General features: G+C 39.7%; 1 protein-coding gene across 3 annotated transcripts in view; it reads right to left on the reverse strand.

Moving 5' to 3' along the window:
* EPS8 (EGFR pathway substrate 8, signaling adaptor) overlaps positions 1–17,022 on the reverse strand; it is a gene marked incomplete at both ends in the record, with an annotated part of 62,495 nt that extends 45,473 nt beyond the window's left edge. For 2 of the 3 annotated variants that reach the window (XM_080706608.1, XM_080706607.1), the window contains 7 exons: positions 214–350; positions 925–1,007; positions 4,340–4,489; positions 4,617–4,778; positions 5,951–6,018; positions 15,747–15,823; positions 16,955–17,013. In XM_080706608.1, coding sequence (XP_080562734.1) covers positions 214–350; positions 925–1,007; positions 4,340–4,489; positions 4,617–4,778; positions 5,951–6,018; positions 15,747–15,823; positions 16,955–17,013 — 736 coding nt within the window. Of the gene's footprint in view, positions 1–213; positions 351–924; positions 1,008–4,339; positions 4,490–4,616; positions 4,779–5,950; positions 6,019–7,162; positions 7,214–15,746; positions 15,824–16,954 lie in introns of all 3 variants that reach the window. The other variant, XM_080706609.1, reaches the window with a different exon arrangement.
* Between the last annotated feature and the right edge of the window lie 248 nt (positions 17,023–17,270).

The following is a 17,270-nucleotide window of genomic DNA, read 5'->3' on the forward strand; positions in this document are numbered from 1 at the left end:
AGGATCTCGGTTCACGAACAATCTCAGCAACTTAGTGAGACCCTGTTTCAAAATAAAGAATACCAAATAGGGCAGGGGGGTATAGCTCAGAGGTAGAATGCCCCAGGTTAAATCCCAAGTACCACACACACACAAAATTGAAAGCAAGAGTGACATTTATTAGAACCCAGAGTCAGCTCCCACCCACCAAGAATTAGTTCTAGAAACACTCACGGTCTCCCTGGTCCGCTGCCCACGCAGACCAGGCGGCCACCCTACTTCTCACATCCACTTGGGTGACGGTTCCCGGCGGGGCAGGGGCAGGGGCTCTGGGTGGTGGAGGTATGCCTGGGTCCGCTTTAGAAATCATCCTAAGAAAGATTAAAAAGATTAAACTTTACCATCTCAATTTCTGTATCACACCATTTCTCTCAATTCACAGGATGAGTTCTTGAACCCCAAAAAGAACCATGTCCAGGGGGTGATGAGGATTTCCTGGCCACTCTGTGCCTGTCTGTGTAAATGCACACACATGAGATACAAAAATCAAAACAGATGAATAGTTGGCTGGAAACTTTCCCTACCCCGGGGTCCTCATGCGATTTGGAAAGGTAGCGGGACAACTACATGTCTGGTTGGCAGGACCTGGGTCCATCTACCTCTAGTAAAATATAAAAGACCATACAAAGCCAGGTGTGGCGGTGTACGCCTGTCATCCCACGACTTGGGAGGCTGAAACAGGAGGATCGTGGTTTGCGGACAGCCTCAGCTACTTAGTGAGGCCCTTTGCAACTCAGTGAGACCCTGTTTCAAGATAAAGAATAAAAAATAGGGCTGGGGGTGGATCTTGGAGGTAGAATGCCCTTGGGTTCCATCCCCAGAACTAAAAATAAAAATAAATAAAAATAAAAATAAAAGACCTCTTAATTTCCTTCCAGAGCTCACCTCAGGGCCTCAGGCCGCCGCTTCTGTTTCCCACCTTTGCTATCGCTGATGGCGCTCTCTATGTCTTCACTGATCAAGTTGGCCTGCAAAGAGAGACACGTAGTGAACTGGGAAGCCGGCGACGTTTCCAAGGGTGGGCAGGGCAAATGAGACAAAAAGTGATAGGGATTACGGTCATTATCTGAATCAGTAGACATCTCGATGCAAAAGAAAAGTCTTGTTTTTAAAAAATTCTGCTTTCAGAACATGACTCTTGAAAATCAATCAATCTATCTATCTATCTATCTATCTATCTCTATATATATAGTGTGTGTGTGTGTGTGTGTGTGTGTGTGTGTGTGTATGTGTGTTGCTGGGGATGGAACCCAGGGACCTTCTACCTCCAAACTACTCTTTTAGCCCTATTTTTTTACTTTGAAATGGGATATCACCAAGTTTTTGAAGGCCTCACTAAGGTGCTAAGGCTGGCCTTCAAACTTGCAATCCTCCTGTCTCAACCTCCCATGTACTGGGATGACAAGCGCGCGCCACCACGCTGGGCTCTGAAGGGATTTTTGAAGATCCTCTGATCCAGATTCCATTAATTCTTTTTTCTTATAAAAGCTAGCTTCCACAAAGGCAGAGATAAAAGGCATGTGAGCATCCTGAACATTCAAGCATTTGCTGGAAATGAAAGCAAGCACAATCTCTGTTGTGGAGAGATGAGGGGGTTGGAAGAGGCAGGTCCATGGAGAGAGGGCCCCTTCCCTTCTTCCCTGTAAGATCTGCTAACCAACCCTCAACCACAGAAGCAATTGCTGAGCCCCAGCAGAGGCCTTCTTAGTTGAGCACAAATCCACGTACTACAGTTTATATTCCATATGTCCCCAAAGGCTCATGTGTTGAAGGCTCTGACACCAGCTTGTGGCGCTCCTGGGAGGTGGTGAAACCTCAGGAGCTGGGGCCTAATAGAAGGCCTTTAAGTCAATGGCGTGAGTCCTGGAGGAGGATATTGGGACCCCAAGCTCACATGCCCCACCATGAGACATCGTGCCAGCACAGGCCCCGATGAGCCAGGCAACAATGCATCAAGACGTCTGAAACTGTGTGCCAAATAAACCTTTCTTCTTTATAAGTTTATTATCTAGGGTATTCTGTCACAGTGTTGGAAAGCTGACTAACACACCACTATAGCAGTCCACAGGAAGGACACCCTTCTGATAACCTCTTTATTTTGTCATTTCATGTAAAAAAATTAACTTTCTGCCAGTGATGAACTCTTCTAAGATTTTCCTAACAAGACTGATGATTAGCATTTTTCTTGGGAGCCAATGAGAGTTTAGTAGCTAAGAAGTTTATTTTGTGTGGTTATGAAGTTTATTTATAGCCAGTGAATTATTACCATATATATGATTACTGCTGATGTATTCATCTCTATTTTTGTGCCTGATTGTTCTCTGAGATTATGAATGTTTTTCGCACATGCATATGTATTGCACAGTCTTTTGCATTCAGCACTGATAATCGTAAGATTTTAGAGCTGAATGGATACTTTGAGACCCTCTTATCTGTTCTGCAAGTTTTTTAGTTAATGAAACAGGGATACTGATGGAAAATGGCCTGTCCAAGGTCAGACTGCCCGTGGATGAGGAGGGCCGATGCATCCTAGCCCAGCATTACTTCCACAAGAACATCCTAGCTTCGGTGAGACATTAGAAGAACACATCAAAGGCATTCTGTCCTACGCGATATTAAAACTAACAATGCGTAGGAAGCTTGAACTTCTTATGTGGAGATTATTATTTTTTTTTCTAAGACATATTTTACCATCAAGGTGGGCAGGACCACTATATGAAGTCCTACAGTAAATAGTAAAACTCAAATGTTATATTGCAAAATGATCCACATAAAGGAAATGATATCTTATTTACTAAACATATACATATGTTTTAATTGAATAATATCTTATGCAGGGTGTACAGCACCACTGAACGTTAGTCACTTAGTGGTACGTGAACTTGAGTCAGGACACACAGTACTCAGAAAGTCCATTTGGACCAATTGCCATTGTCATTCTGTATCAGAGGAGGCAAGCCCTTTCTTCTCCAAACTTAAATGAACACCTTCACTGAGCTCGTAGCTCTCAAGGGGACTTTATACAAAAAGCACAGATACAAATGCTAAATCTGAAATGTCTTTTGACATCAGACTCTGTTTGTAAACTGTCTGAATTAAATTGCACTGTATTTTCAGAGCAAAATTTCACGATAACATTTATTGATTTGAACACATCTGACCTTACGATATTCCTGCTATAATTTACCATTTTTATTTTTAAAAAAACTGTTGAGACAAACATACAAATTAACTAAATGCCACTCTTTTTTTTTTCTGTAGTGACGAATGAACTCAACAGTGTTCTATCCCTGAGCTACTCTCCCGGCCTTATTGTATCTATCTTTTATTTTAAAACAGGTTCTCGTTATGTTGCTCAAAGTCTTGCTAGTTTGCTGAGGCTGGTCTTGAACCTGCGAACTTCCAGTCTAGGATTATAGGCATTCACTACCATGCCCAGTTCATAGTTCCTTTTGAATAAGGTTTTCAAATGCCATCGACATAAGATGGAATTAGAAAATTATAAAATATACTACTTAAAGTGTTCATTTACCTGTATTTTATATCAAAGAAATATAGAAAAATCAAATGTTCCTTTATGCTAGTCTTTAGAATTTCTTGATAAAAATGACAAGCATACCTTATACGATCAAAATAAATCAAAAGTCAACACACAAAATGATTTTCCTTTTAGAGAAATCAACTCTAAATAAAGACATTCAAGGTTGATGATAACTTCTAAGGTCCGATAAGGCACCACAAATTATAATCATTCGAAAATTACAGTGTAGCTTGAAATATGGATTTACTAGGTATAACCTGTTATTACTGGTAACTGTACCCAACTATTTTCACATATTGCTTAGGGATTACAAATTCTCAGCAATTATTCAAGTCCCATAATTAAATCGTGAACTTTAAATCAATATCATGGGAAATGTCCAAGCGCTTCGTGGCAAAAATCCAATCTGTAGGATTAGTACAGGACAAAACAAGATAGAAGCATAATTATCTACTGACAACAAAGACTGATCTTTGAAGACGCGATTTCTCATTTTAAGTCAAAGGCCCTTGATGAGAATTTAATATAGTGCCTATGCTTTTTAAGCAAAGTAAATGAAATGCATCTGATTCTTTCTACTATTACTCTAACTTCTTTATCTGCATGCCATGAAAACCTTAAGACACTAAGGTATTTATTTTCCTTACAAAATTCCTGGCACTAAAATTCTAGTACCTAGTAGCCATATTATCAAGGTAGGTAGTTCAAATGCTGCCAGAGCATCTGCTTTATGAGGAAAATAACCTGCAATCCCTTTACCTTGATCTCATCACACTGAAAAAGATGCAGATCCGGCTTGCTTTGAGTTGGCTCCTTGCACACCAGGGCAAGAACAGAGTCGTAGTTGCAGGAATGCATCACAGCTTGGCAGTGCTGGATTGTGCTTAGTGGAAAGTTCTCCAATTCATTCTATAAATAAAGTAACAATTTCAGCTGATCCACCTTCCACCGTTTTCCAACCATCCAACTGGACAGTGTGCGTTACTGTCTGGGGCGCCATCTTGAAAATAAAAGCATCTCGATTTTGCAAACTTGCCTTTGACTCTAAATCGATGAGGCTCACAGCTCGGTCGTCCACTTGCAGGATCATGTCTTGGGTCCACACTTTGCCCTTGGCATCCAGCAGCTTCAGCTTCCTTATTCCATCATCGACCGTTATCATAGCATCTTTCCGATCCAGGACAAAGGTCGTCAGGTGCTGAAAGTTGGAAAAAGAAAAAAGGAAAAATACTTATAATACACGCACACATAACCTCTTAGCAGACCTTTTCCAAAAGAAAGCAGAATTCACTTTATAATTGAGCTGGGTAGCGGAGAACTGAAAGGTAAACACAAAGTCTACAACTCCTTGATTATCTCATTGAGAAAGAATGAAGTCCGGTGAGATTTTGTTGGTGGATACAGAAAATGATGTCTGGATTCATACATTATTTAAATCTGTTTCGTACTGAGCCATGTTGAACTCTGAGAACATGACACAAAAACAAAGTCTTTAACAGCTTTCCCTTATTTTACTGTATATCGGCTATTTAAAATCTGCACAAAGCCAAGCACAGTGGTGCATGCCTGTCGTCCTGGTACTTGGGCAGTGGAGACAGGAGACTCGCAGGTTTGAGGCCAGCCTCAGCAACTTAGCGAGGCCGTCAGCAACTTAGTGAGACCCTGTTTCAAAATTAAAAAAAAAAATAGGTTTGGGGATGTAGCTCAGAGATAGAAGACTCTTAGTTAATTTGCTAGAAAAAAAGCTGTAAAATAGAATGTGTGGCAGCAGCAACTCTTAAACTGTCAAGATTTTCATTCTACTCGAACGACTTACTCAAATAAAATGGCTTCAAAGTAATTAAGCATGCTTGGGAAAAGGTGAAAACTGAAAAAAAGAATCAATTTAAAAATTCCTTCCTGACTTATATACTTTCTCTTCTAAACAGAGGTCATCTACATTCCCACTAAAAGACGGTATCTTAAAAGATAACAGCAAAGGAAATACTAAAAAGAAGCCATTGCTTAAATAAAACTAATAATGACTTTAGATAAACCTAAAAACAAAGCTAAATCTCTCGGTGTCAGAGCTTCATTTCACGAAGGTTCTAGAGTAAAAAACAGAAGCCTCTGTCCTGTCTTAACTGAAATAGCTGACGGTGATCCATGAGCCACAGTCAGTGAGTTTAACTTAATCATCAGAAAAGCCGAACACAGACTCAGAAAATAATTGTATATGTAACACCTCAATTTCCCAAAAATCTAAATGAAAGGTCAGCACAACTTAAAATATGTCTTGTAAATGAAATAAAACATTATCCTGATTTTATGTGTAACTTTTATGTCTCTCAAGAGTCTTTCTAAATAGGAACAAACACCGAAGCAACTTACTTCGACTCGGTACTGGGATATATCCGACACACTGCTCACACTGTCCCTTGCATAATTCTTCCTTTGTTCTGAAAGATAAATTTCAAAAGCCATTATTTACCCACGAATAGGCTCAAGTGCATGTGTTGGTATCATGTGACCAGCTCTGAAGCTAGTCTATCTCACATATAAATACAGTAGTTGACAAATCATCGTTGTGTGCTACAGAAAAAAACACCCCTTATTCACAGCAAATCCAAGGGCCATGAGGAAGCCCCGATGCTAGACAAGAACCTTTTGACCCGAGAAAAATTTTCAGAATTCCAAATGCTCACAAGATGGTTTGTGTTTTAAGAAAAACAGTTATTTTATCTTAAGGTTTCATGAATCAGGGTCCTATTGTTGGGCAAATACAGAGAAACTTCCTTGTCAATTTCATCTGTTAAGATCAAAATACAATTGCAGAGATTGTCATAGATACTGTATTATATGAGGGCGTTTTATTCTACATTATTGGAATGACAGGCACGGTAAGGAGCATCTCCAACGCCACGTCCAAGCTATGGACAGTGTCAGAGGAAATTCAAAACGTGATTCCATCACACTGACAGCCATTAAATATTACCGATTTTCACAAACCAAGAGAACACAAATGCGTGATGCTCTGAAGTATAGATATAGCTAGTAGGAGAAAAAATGAGAAGTTAGATAGATATTTAAGCACAGAAAAAAGCAAAGAAAACCTTTTCATTTTCTTTTCTGAACTGCTGCAAAAGCAAAAGGTAGCATTAAAATAGAAAATATGTATTGGTGACTTGATATTTATTGCTTTCAATCCACGCAGCTTGCTCATTCGTAAATTCGGAGTCACCCTACGTATTGTGAAGCCAGATGCTCTGATTAAAAAAAAAAAAGCCACTCTAAGGGGAAATCAGAATTTTAAGTTTCAATTCCAGCTTCGGCTCTGTCAAAGCATTCAGTAGAAAGCATTCAGAGTTGGCTTTTAAATATTATAAATGTTGACACAGAATAATTTTTTTAAAACTTGGTGAATTTTATTTCACAACATACGAAAGTCATTAAAGTACCTCAAATTTAGTTTTAAAATTTGGGGTGAAAATGTCTATATTCCTGATATTGCTCTGACATCGTTCAACATATTGCATATTTGCTTTGGCAGCATGGACATTACTTAGCAAAAACAGACACACGGCAAAACTCAATCTCTGCTACCTTTCCTCTTCTGTTTGGACGACGATCTGAAGAAGTATGATCTGTCCGGACCTACCAAATAACGTGATCAGAGAGAAAGACCTGGTGTCGCCTCAAATTTTCTCTTCCAACATAACAAAATATAAAGATTTGCCACTGACTGTGTTTTCCACATACTTAAAAAAAGTGAACAACCATAACTCTTCTGGTGATCAGTTGATGATTAATCCATGTGAGATACTATCTCATGAATAACTGTTCTTGGAAAGACCACTGTGACTTCGGAAATACACAATACCATTCAGGGATAAATCTAGCAAATGCACTTCTAGAAATAATCACCATTTCACAAACACCGTTTCATCGTATTCTAACTCAACTCTCCAGGACATGCTCAGAATAAGAGAGAGAGAGAGAAAATTTGCTTCCTTCGATCTGAATAAGGACCACAGAGAAAATGGCCATGGTTGCCATGGTACCCAGTTAGGATATGGTGGCTCTGGGATGTGCGGATGCTTGACTGGGTCTTTCACATAAGTGACTAAAGAGCCAGACTACTGAGTACTCACGCTTGAATTTTCTCATTATGAAGGGGTAAGAATCCATTCCTCAGCTCTCCTGACACACATTTTTCACAACCCTACAGAAACATAATGTACAGAAACCTAAAAGATTATCTGATAGCATCTGTAAATAATAGGATATCAGATGATCATTCTGACTGCCTAGTAGGTTAGGTGACATTTCTAAAATTCCAAAGTAAGACCCAGCCGGGAATGGTGGCACACGCTTGGAATCCCAGCATTTTGGAGGCTGAGACAGGAGGATCATGGTTCGAGGCCAGCCTCAGCTACTTAATAAGTGAGGCCCTTCACAACTCAGTGAGACCCTGTTTCAAAATAAAGAACAAAAAATAGGGCTGGGGGTGTAGCTTAGAGGTAGAATGCCCATGGGTTCAATCCCTAGGACCGTGCAAAAAAGTAAAATTCCAAAGTAAGACCCATTGGAGGACTTACATTCAGCCTTCTCTCCTCTATTATACAATAAATAAGCTGCATGTGACTGAAAATTACCTTTCAAGGATCCTAAATATGTATAAATGCCATAAAAATCTGGTGAATCTAAGTCACTGAGTAAGTAAAGTTTAATGTTAATAAGCGCTTCCTTTCAAAATTGCCTAAAAGGCCATTGTAGTCCGTTTGTATTTTAGATAGACTCACAAGTATAGGTGTAAGTGTTAATTGTATTTCTCAGTTGAAAAATCTCACCTAAAAAAGTATCAAGACCTGCCGGGCGTGATGGCGCACGCTTGTAATCCCCGAGCTTGGGAGGAGGAGACAGGAGGATCGCACTGGTTAGGAGCCAGCCTCGCTGGCTTAAGAGACCCTGTTTCCAAATAAAAAAGTATAAAATAGGAGGTCTGGGAGTGTAGCCCGGAGGTAGAAGGGCTTCCAGGAACCACCCCCCACCCCCCAAAAAATATCAAGACCGAAATGAAAGCTTCCAGGTTCACTCAAGATAAAGCCTCTAATGAAGTCTACCACGCTCTCTAATAATGGTGCCCATCCTTGTCCACTTCTGAGAATAAACCTGAAAATACACTGTGAGGGTCCCACCCTGGACATCCTCCTATATCCAGTCCAGTGCAGCCTGGGCGCTGATTTTGAAATGAACCCCGGGGGAATTCTAATGTACAGCCAAGGCCAAAAGCAGCCACTCCACATCCTCTGCAAATGTCCAATCACCTACTGTATTAAATAAAAAATTCCAGTCAGGCATGGTGGCACACATATGTGATCCCCGCATTTAGGAGGCTGAGACAGGAGGATCGAGGTTCACAGACAGCCTCAGCTCCTTAGTGAGGGAGGCCCTTTGCAACTCAATGAGATCCTGTTTCAAAATAAAGACTGAAAAATGCGGCTAGGGGTATAGCTTAAAAGTAGAATGCCCCCTGAGTTTCATCTCCAGTACCACTAAATAAATAAATAAATAAATAAATAAATAAATAAATAAATATTTAAAATAGGACTGGGGGTGTAGCTTGGAGGTAGAATCCTCCTGGGCTTTATCCCCAGTACTGGAAAAAAAAAAATCCCTAACACACTTAAGTCTGTAAGTCATGGTTAAATTAAATAATAAATACGGGAAGAAATCTGGTAGTAGGGTTTGGGGTTTCAGTGTCACAAACTTCTCAACTCTCAATATAAAAGTCAGTGTCCGTTCAGCTCCGCTCACCTCTTTCTGAATCAAGTATAGCTGGGGGAAAAACTCTGCTTATAATAAATAACCTTGGTTCTTTTTCATTATTTTCCTTAGTAGCGCCCTACATGGGCCAGAATACACAAACCCATACAGATAGATCTAGGTGAATTCAGTAACCAATAATAAAACCCTTCGCATACCATTTTAGTGTTATTGAGTTGAAATGCTATTGCAGAAATTCAGAGTCCGCATTCAGCTCAAAAATACCATATTTAGGTTTTATTTAGCTCTTTCTTCAACTAGCACACTTGTGGCTACAACAGCTATGCTGATCTCAAGAGTTATAATTAATTGCTGTTTATCCACATTTTAATGCACAATACAGCAATATTTAAGCAGCTGATACTCAGCGATTAGGCTAATATTCAGAAAATTTTTATTTTCTCTTTCTTCTGGAAACCAAGTATTGCTTAGAAATGAAGGATTTGACCATCCAAGAGGAAAAAAGTTACCTAAACACAGCTGCTATTTCTTACTCTAAATAAATAAGCAATGGACCAGAGCTCTCGTTGGTCTAGACAAACAGAAGTTTCCAGTCACAGTGAGGAGAATTCCTTTCCCAGGAGTTCAGCAATCGCATCCTCAGAGGAGAGGTGCTTCATGGGAATCAGTAAGAAGCAAGACTTAGAAGAAACCACAGACGTTCACCATCAGGCGCCTAAAATCACAGTTTGGCAAATCAGTATCTGAACCAAAAGACCATTTAAAAAAAAAAAAAACAAAAAACAAGGTTATTTTCACAAAACTTCATTATTTAAGGACTAATTTTTTTTTTACTGGTCTGTTTGACAGATCATCAAAATAGCATTTATCATGAGAAGAAACCCAGCTTTAAATTTTTCATTTGAACTGGGAAAATTGCCAGACTGTCCTTTGAAGTCACCTGCTCTGCTACTCCCCGTGGAGCTGAACTCAAACACTGCCTCACTCCCTGATACTATTTAATTGTGGGTGGTTTATTTCTCAAGAATTTTTTAAACCACAATAGTTTGGTGTTTAAAAAAAAGATTTAAATGTTTTCTCTAAGTATAGTATACCCCCCAAAAAAGCTGAGAAAAGAAGAAATGGGGTTAAATTTCTAAGGGCCTCTCAAGCATGTAAGAGGTTTCTTAGGTTATAATTATTGCAGTTAGAAAGACTATCCTCCAACCAAGATCAGGAGATAGAGGAATTGAAAAGAAAGGAAGATAGGTACAATAAGAAAAATATGTGTAGCAGATAGCTGCTAAGAAGAGTAGAACATTCAGGAACATTCTATAAGAAAGTTGAGTTAGGCACTCTGTAAAAATACGGGAAAGTTTACACTATTCTCAGTTTTACTGAAAACTTTGCAGTGTATGGGTCACTTATATTTAGTTCTTACCCTGAAAGGAAAACTAAAAGCAGAAAAAACACAAATACACTCTTTTTGAACTTGTTAATTTCACACACAAAAATTCAAATCCAGGGCTAAAACGAGAGTTGGAAGAGTGCTGGTCTACCGTATTTATTCAACGTCCTTAAGCCTTCTGATAATCTAAATCTCAAAGTCACTGTTGATAATGACAGTAAGGTATTACCCTCTAGTAAGGCTTTGAAACTTGAGTTTTTCTGGCGATGAGATGCTTCTGAGGAAGCTGATTATAGTAATTGGCCATATTTGAAACTCTGCATTATCGAGTTTAAAGGGAAGTTACTTTTTCTTTAGAAGGATCAGCTGTTGAGAATGTAGCTGAAACCCCATACTTAAATAAAATCGGTCTCCTGAGTTGCCACAAGAGATGTTGCTTGTAATTTATATGTAGATTATAATGGGAAAGAGTCCCAGTTACTCTCTCTGAGCCTATTTACTAGCCAAATGATTTCACTCTGGCTTCCCAGCCCACAGAAGCCAGAACAACGCTAGAAGATGTTTTAATAACAGGACAAGGGACGGGCTTGGGGTACAGTCACGTGAAAATAGCAGATACAAATATACACAAGGAGACGGTAACTTGGCTTAAAAATAAGAAACATGAGCCAGGCGTGGTGGCGCACGCTTGTTATCCCCGCGCTTGGGAGGCGGAGACAGGAGGATTGCGCAGGTTCGAAGCCAGCCGCGCTGGCCTAAGAGACCTTGTTTCCAAATAATATATAAAATAGGTCTGAGAGTGTAGCCCAGAGGTAGAAGGGCTTCCAGGAACCCCAGTACCACCAAAAAAAAATGCATTTTGCATCCCATTAAGATGTATGAATATAATGCACCAATAAAAAATTAAAAATAATAAGAAACACGGCCCCTGCAGACAGGACAGTGGGCAGGCGGCTGGCACACCCGTGAGTCACCTCGAAGGTTACTGTGCCACACCCAGGGCAAGGAGTATTGAATACGCTTCACAAGTATTTTCCTTCAGAATATTTCAAATGTCAGTGCTTCAAGAATAACAGAGTTTATCCGGAAAAAAAAAAATAAGTAAATTTATTTCTAATTTGCTGAAACCAGTGGCTGCACAAAACGTTACTGCCATGACAATTTGTGGAACAGAAAGAGATTAATATTTATTTTCCTTAGCAAGTGTTGACTTTGTCACACGGGAGGCAGAGCCTTTCCTATGCTTTGAAAATTCCTTGTTATTAATTATGAGGAAATGGCAAAATAGAGTTATTAAGCTGAAATGTGCTTTACATATTTTAACTGTTTTCTTTGAGTAACTCATTTAAAAATATTTAATGTCATATAAAGCACAGTGCATGTTGGGAGATTTATGTAAAAGAGTTTTCTAGAGTATAATCAGGAGTAGCATTTGGAATGCAAAAATATATGATGAAAGGAAGTTACTTCTTGGTCCTGTGGAAGTATTGCTGTGGTAAGAAGTCTTAGAGCATGGTGTCTCATAACTTTAACATTAATGTACTAAATGAAACGGTCTTGAAAAATCTGATGAATCTGAGAACTCAGGACAGAAAGTGACTCTCCAGGGCCCTTTTAATTCCCGTGAAAGGGTCACTGTTTCTGTTTTCTCATATTAACTTACCATAGTATTGTTATCACTTCTATTTCATAGATAAGAAAACAGGAGCCAAAATTTTAAATTATTTGCTCTAAACAGCAGCCATTGGTAAAAATACCGGATCCGGTCCAAGATCCCTGGGTCTCTCGACCCATATGCAGTTGGAGGGTCTGAGCGGCCTATTATGGCGTCAGATCTGAAAACTGTGTTCAGGTAAAGGAGGAGGCTGCGGAATCCTCTACAGTGTGTGGTCAACACGAGGAACTGTGACTTTCATTGTAAAAATCACGTCCCAGGGAACTACACAGTATCCTGCTGCATGCACAGAAGTTCACAGACCACCTGTCAAGACAGATGAATTCTGGGGAGATTATCCAACTGGCTTCCTAATTGTGAACGGAGAAATTTTAAAGGAAAGAAAGGCACAGATTGGTAGGAAATCGAATCTATTACAAATCTGCCAAATTTCCAGTCACAACGAGAAAAAGTGTCTAGACTAGGAGACTAAACACTCCCAACACTGACTAAGATGGCTTTGACTAAAATCTGTTTATTGCAAAAACGTGAAATTTATTTCTCCACTGTCGCTCCACCACATCTCTACTCATGCCAGAATATTAACTGAGAACCTGTCATCTTTCCCTCAGAAAGCAAGCCCCGGGTGCGTGTGTAGTGTGTGGGAAGGGTGTGGTAAGTACTCCACACAGGGGAGCAATATGTGTAGCTCGAAACTGTCTTACTACTAAGCCCAACACGTTGCGACGTCACCCTTCATCTTTGAAAATCCCTCTTGCGTCTGCCCCTGTCCATCGATTCAGTATTCTCTTTTACCTACACACTGTGCATCTGTATCAAACTACATAAAATTAACACACATTTTTTCTTATAACTAAGCTTTTAACAGTATGCGACTTTGACACACCATCTAACCTTAAAAGGGGGCCTCGGATGACTTGATACATAAAAAAAAAAGGAAAGTAAAATTTATTGCTTAAAAGCTAAGGATCTAGGATTATTGGAATCTAGGACTGGAATGATTGGATCTAGGATTTTATGAAGTTGCTCCTAACACAAAATGAACATTAAAATTTATAGATGAAGCTGGGCGTGGTGGCGCACACTTGTTATCCCGGCACTTGGGAGGCGGAGACAGGAGAATCGCACAGGTTCGAAGCCAGCCGCGCTGGCTTAAGAGACCCTGTTTCCAAATAAAAATATAAAATAGGTCTGGGAGTGTAGCCCGGAGGTATTTTTCTCTTTTCTACCATTATTGCTTTCTTTGCACTCTTTGGCTCTGTGGTATCTGTAAGGGGATTAAGTACTCTTTCTCTTTAAGAAAAGTCTTAGGACTTTTATTAGTTGACTAACTCATCTATATTACTTAAAGCTGTGACTCATCTATTTTCGTTCACAGGTATCGAATCGATTAATTCTCAACTTTGCTAAGAGTGACCCAAGACGAAGTTCACCTATTACGCTGCTAAGGAAAGTACATCGAAGGCAGCTCATTGCTTATAAATGATGTCCAAACTCTTTAGAATGATTCTTCCTAATGTAGTCTGTGTCCATTTTTCCAATCTCCCAACGCACTATCTGGCATTCTCTAGTTAGCATTCAACGGCTTGCAGTCCATTAACTCTTTATATTTATTCTACAAGTGGTTCCTGAGCACAAATTATACATTAGCCACTGTGCTGACATGCATGGAGAACCCTAAAGTGAACAGAACACATGTGGGCCACCTTTGCGGAGTGGAGTCCAGCTCAGAAAGGTGGACAGTTGCCGTAAATAGCAACCTCCCATCCCCAGAAGCCAGCAAGGCACAATTTTCCTCTGGAAGCTCAGCTGAAAGCTTTTCTGTGACATTCCTGTTCACCCCCACCCCACCCTTAGAACACCTGACCTCTCCCCTCTCCCTGGCCCCTATCCCCATCCCGATCCAAGCACATTTAGCCCTTTATTATAATGATGCACTGACTAGTCTCAACAGAGTGTCCTATGAACTGTGACAAGCTCTTTTCCTCTTTGAAATGAGTGGGAGAATATGGGGAAAGGGAGACGATGATACTGATGGCCGTCCTCATGGCTTAGCACACTGATACCCTTGATAAATGTATGTCTATAAATGATAAAGTGGGGAAAAGGTAATTATTCTTACCAAAACTAAAAATCTCTTTTCTGTTTTCTTCAAGTCACTCTCAATATTATAAGTTTCTTAAAGTCAGGGATCATCTATTATCGTCCCTGCTCTGAGCATGTATTAATTACAAAATAAGTACGTGGTGAATACATTCTCTAGATCCCAAGTCACAACTACTCAGTCAGAGGAAGAATGCCTCAATATGGTACCCAAGAAACCAACACTAATCTGACTGACAGGGCCGTTTTAAACACTGTAATCATGTATATTATTAAATCGTTTTTATTAATGTATGATTTGAGTTATCCAGCCAGTTTACCAAGAAGCTAGGCAGAAAAATAATCACAAAACCTTCCAAATGTTTATTCTTACTATAGGCACGAAGTCGTCAATTAGATAACATAAAAATAATTCCCAAATTAAGAAAATGTCATTGGCTCTTGAAGTACACAATAACAATGATAACATCAACCATAGCAAATACACACAGTATTTTCTGCTTGCCAACTACTCTCCTAATTATTTTATATTTATTAACTTATTTAATTCTCATCTCATCACCACCAGATATCACCTTATATAGATAAACAAAATCAGGGTCAGGCGGATGAAGTGATGTCACAGAGGTAATAAACAGTAGAACGTATTTGAATCCAGAAAGTCTCTTTCCAGAGTCTTTGCTATCCCAGACCCTATACGAGCCAAAACCTTTCTAAAAATACGTGGTATATTTTGACACTCTTCACTTTCTTTTCTTATATATACTTAAAGTTGAAAACATATGCGTGTATGTAAGACAATTCTATTATGAAAGTAGAATTGGAGAGAAAGTTTGATTATTTTGAATAAAGAAATATGTAAGGGCTGCTAGTCATACTGTATAATGCTATTCAAAAAGGTTGAGAGCTATAAGAAAAGTTTCTATATCTGTCAGTCCACGATCAGCTGGACTAGTCGCAGAGCTGAACCACCATATTATAAATAACAAGTGGGAAATCCCATGTCAAGCACTGGTAGTATCATGCCAAGGACTTTGGAAAGCTCTGAGATACAGCTTATCTGCAATGATCAACTGCAGGACAGCAGGCACAGTTCGAAGCCTTAGCAACTTATGCTAAAACTCTAAAACAATTCTTATCTAGCCTTCACTGCTCCATTCCAAAAATAAAGTAGAATATGACTTTAGAAAAAGCGGTCAGGAGCACAATCATACCCACCACATGAGCAAACATACCATAAAGGGCCTTGGCATTTGTTTTTGAGCTGTGTTCTCTGTCCATCTGAGAGAAGGGGGGTGATGATCCGTAGCCACTGTAGGAAAGAATGGTCATCGTGTTGGGTTAAAGTCCAAAGTAAGTAATAAAACTTCAGAACTAGAAAATAAACATTCCAGTGGACTATAATCACCGTGTGTGTGTGTGTGTGTGTGTGTGTGTGTGTGTGTGTGTGTGTGTGTAATATTGCGTACCTACTGAGTTTGCCTACACAGCAAGGCCCCGCTCTGGTGAAGGGTGAAGAAATATACTGTAAACCACAGGCACCCAGTGGAGACCCAGGTGGGTGTGAATCCCAGCCTCCTCTCAAATGCCAAGCGACAATGACCTCACCAAGAGGAAGACCAAATGAGGCACATTCCCATCGTGTGCTGAGTGAAGCAGTCCTAACGTCTAGGGTCATTTATGGCACGTAATGATTCACTTTTTATCAGCACAGAAGACAATAACCCCTTCAGCCGGAGCTGGGCTTTCCAATTCTACCTGAAGTCATTGGGGTTGTTTGGTTTGCTGGATTTTTGTTTGGTTTACAGGATGGTAAATATCTTGACAGTCTGAGCTAAACGACATTTAATCCTTTTTATTATTTTATTTTTTATTTATTTATTTTTTGCGGGTCTGGGGGTGGAACCCAGGGGCATTTGACCTCCAAGCTACACCCCTTGACCTATTTTTTATTCTTTATTTTGAAACCGGGTCTCACCGAGTTGCAGAGGGCCTCACTAAGTAGCTGAGGCTGGCCGCGAACCGCGATCCTCCGGTCTCAGCCTCCCGAATGCTGGGATGACAAGCGTGCGCCACCACGCCTGGCTCATTTAATTCACTTTAAATGCCAGTATTTTACAAATGATAATAAGAGAATAATCAAGACACATTCAAAACTCCAAAAGAGAGTTTAGAAGAAGTAATTATACATGAAGCACCAGAATAAAATATCTTCCAACTATCCCTGGGACTAATAAAAACCATTTTATTATCAACAGATACAGTAAACTCTTCATGAGAACACAGTATACGTGAAAGAGAAATGAACTATATAAAGAAATACAAATCTTTTCATTAAAAATATTAAAAAATTAAAACCACCAAGTCATCCCCCTACACAGACAGACACACGCACATGCACACGTACGTACACACAAAAATAAATACAAGCCTTCCAACTCACTTCACTTGAGATGAGTACATTCCAAAGCCACTGGGATGGTTAGGAATATGACCATTCATCTTGGGTCCCACGCCTGTGGTCTAAAAAAAGAAATATACATATATTAAAGGCCATAAAAGGGGCAGGGCATTTCAGTTTTAGGAAGTTACTTATTCAACAAATATGTATTACGGCCAGGGATGGTACCAGACATTCACACACAAAGATCTCCACCCTCCAGGAGGAGGAATGCATGGGCGTATCAGCAAAGCTACAACCCGAGTTTAACATTAGCATATTGACACTGTGAGCCAGTTATGGTAAGAAAAATGGCAAC

The sequence above is a fragment of the Muscardinus avellanarius genome (assembly GCF_963383645.1).
Source record: "Muscardinus avellanarius genome assembly, chromosome: 11".
Lineage (NCBI taxonomy): Eukaryota > Metazoa > Chordata > Mammalia > Rodentia > Gliridae > Muscardinus > Muscardinus avellanarius.